The 1,458-nt window shown below is 38.9% G+C and overlaps 1 protein-coding gene across 1 annotated transcript in view; it reads left to right on the forward strand.

Moving 5' to 3' along the window:
- Nucleotides 1-373: 373 nt before the first annotated feature.
- Nucleotides 374-1,458, forward strand: part of LOC117116793 (protein slit-like) — a 21,494-nt gene continuing 20,409 nt past the window's right edge. Inside the window, exon 1 of the mRNA XM_033260887.1 lies at nt 374-768. Within this exon, the coding sequence (XP_033116778.1) occupies nt 581-768 (188 nt within the window). The 5' untranslated portion in view covers nt 374-580. The remainder of the gene's footprint in view (nt 769-1,458) is intronic.

The raw sequence follows: 1,458 nt of genomic DNA on the forward strand, positions 1-1,458 counted from the left end.
AATCATATAGTCATAGTGTTAATCTATTTTATGGAACATGGCGGAGAAATTGTTGTAAAAGCCTGTGTATTTCGCTCCCAAAGGAAGAGGAAAAATCCGCATTCAGTCAATCGTGTTGTCGGCAAAGGCCAAGTCACTGATGCGCACTGCTCATGTAAATCTGGGTATCTATCTAGGCCTAGGCTAACGTATGTTTTGCTTTTAAACCAGCTGTCTAAGGAATTGAAATGTCCGAGAAAAAAATTTTGATCACGTGACTAAATGGTGCTCGCAGATTAGTAAGTTTATCTGTCAATCAACTCTCGTGGAGACGTTAATTGCGTGGTCTTTTGTTGTACTTTATTTCTGATTCTGTTTGCGTCTGGACGGTGTGTATTTTAGGAATCAAAACAAATCTCTCGAAGCCTCAATGAACACGATGAATTGGTATTGTTTAACGAAATAAGGATGTGAAACTTCTAAATACAGACTAGGCTATTTTACTCCAATCTGCCTTTATTGAACGTTTTGTAGTTTATCAATTCGTACCCTATTTTGTTCACCATTTATTGATGTCTTTAACATTAAATGCAACTAAAGAATGAGTGTTCTACGTTGGACAACACTCCTACTACTGGTGAAATTTTCCAGCCAGTCAGCATGTGGAGACACCCACTCGACGGGCGATTGTAATTGCCAGTGGCATTTAGATGGTACTTGGGTAGTTGATTGTACGAGACGTGGGCTTAGTGAATTACCCGAAGGCATACCAGTGAACACCACGCGTCTGTAAGTGTTTCGATGTTTATCCGCCTTTTTGGAAAACACTTAGATTTAATAATGAAATAATGATACTGTATTATTCATTGAATCAGTGGACCCTCATAAAAAAAAAAAAAAAAAAAAAAAAAAAAAAAAACTGAACGTTTAATAGGAATATTCTAGAGCTATTTTAAAGACTCAAGGAACAAATTTAGATACTGGCCTACGGGCAGGCGTGAAGGCCGCCGAGGCCTTTTAAAGTTCAGGACTGTATTCTCTCTCGAATGCTCAAATGATTATTTCTTTGACGAATGTCTACCAAAACAGCATTACAAAAAAGTTTAAAAAAGTTTAATAAAAATTACAAGAATTAATCATCGTTTCCGTACTGTACCTGCTGATTTGTAGTTAACGCGTACTCGGGTATGGAACGCCAAAAGGACAAATTACAAGTGGCGCAGTGCAAAACTCAGTCGCAGTGCAAAAGTCAAGTGGCACAGTGCAAAACTAAAGTGGTGCAGTGCAAACTCAAAATGCATGTGCCACCACTTTAGTTTTGCACTGCGCTACTTGAATTTTGCACTGTGCCACTTGACTTTTGCACTGCGATTGTAGCTTGTCCTTTTCGCGATATCACGCCAAAAGGCTATGTCGGCTACACTTGTCGACACCTTTATCAACGCATTGATGAGCACAGTAAAGGTAACATAGGACAAC

This window comes from Anneissia japonica, unplaced genomic scaffold (genome assembly GCF_011630105.1).
Source record: "Anneissia japonica isolate Jap-2015-1 unplaced genomic scaffold, ASM1163010v1 scaffold287740_len772037_cov194, whole genome shotgun sequence".
NCBI lineage: Eukaryota > Metazoa > Echinodermata > Crinoidea > Comatulida > Comatulidae > Anneissia > Anneissia japonica.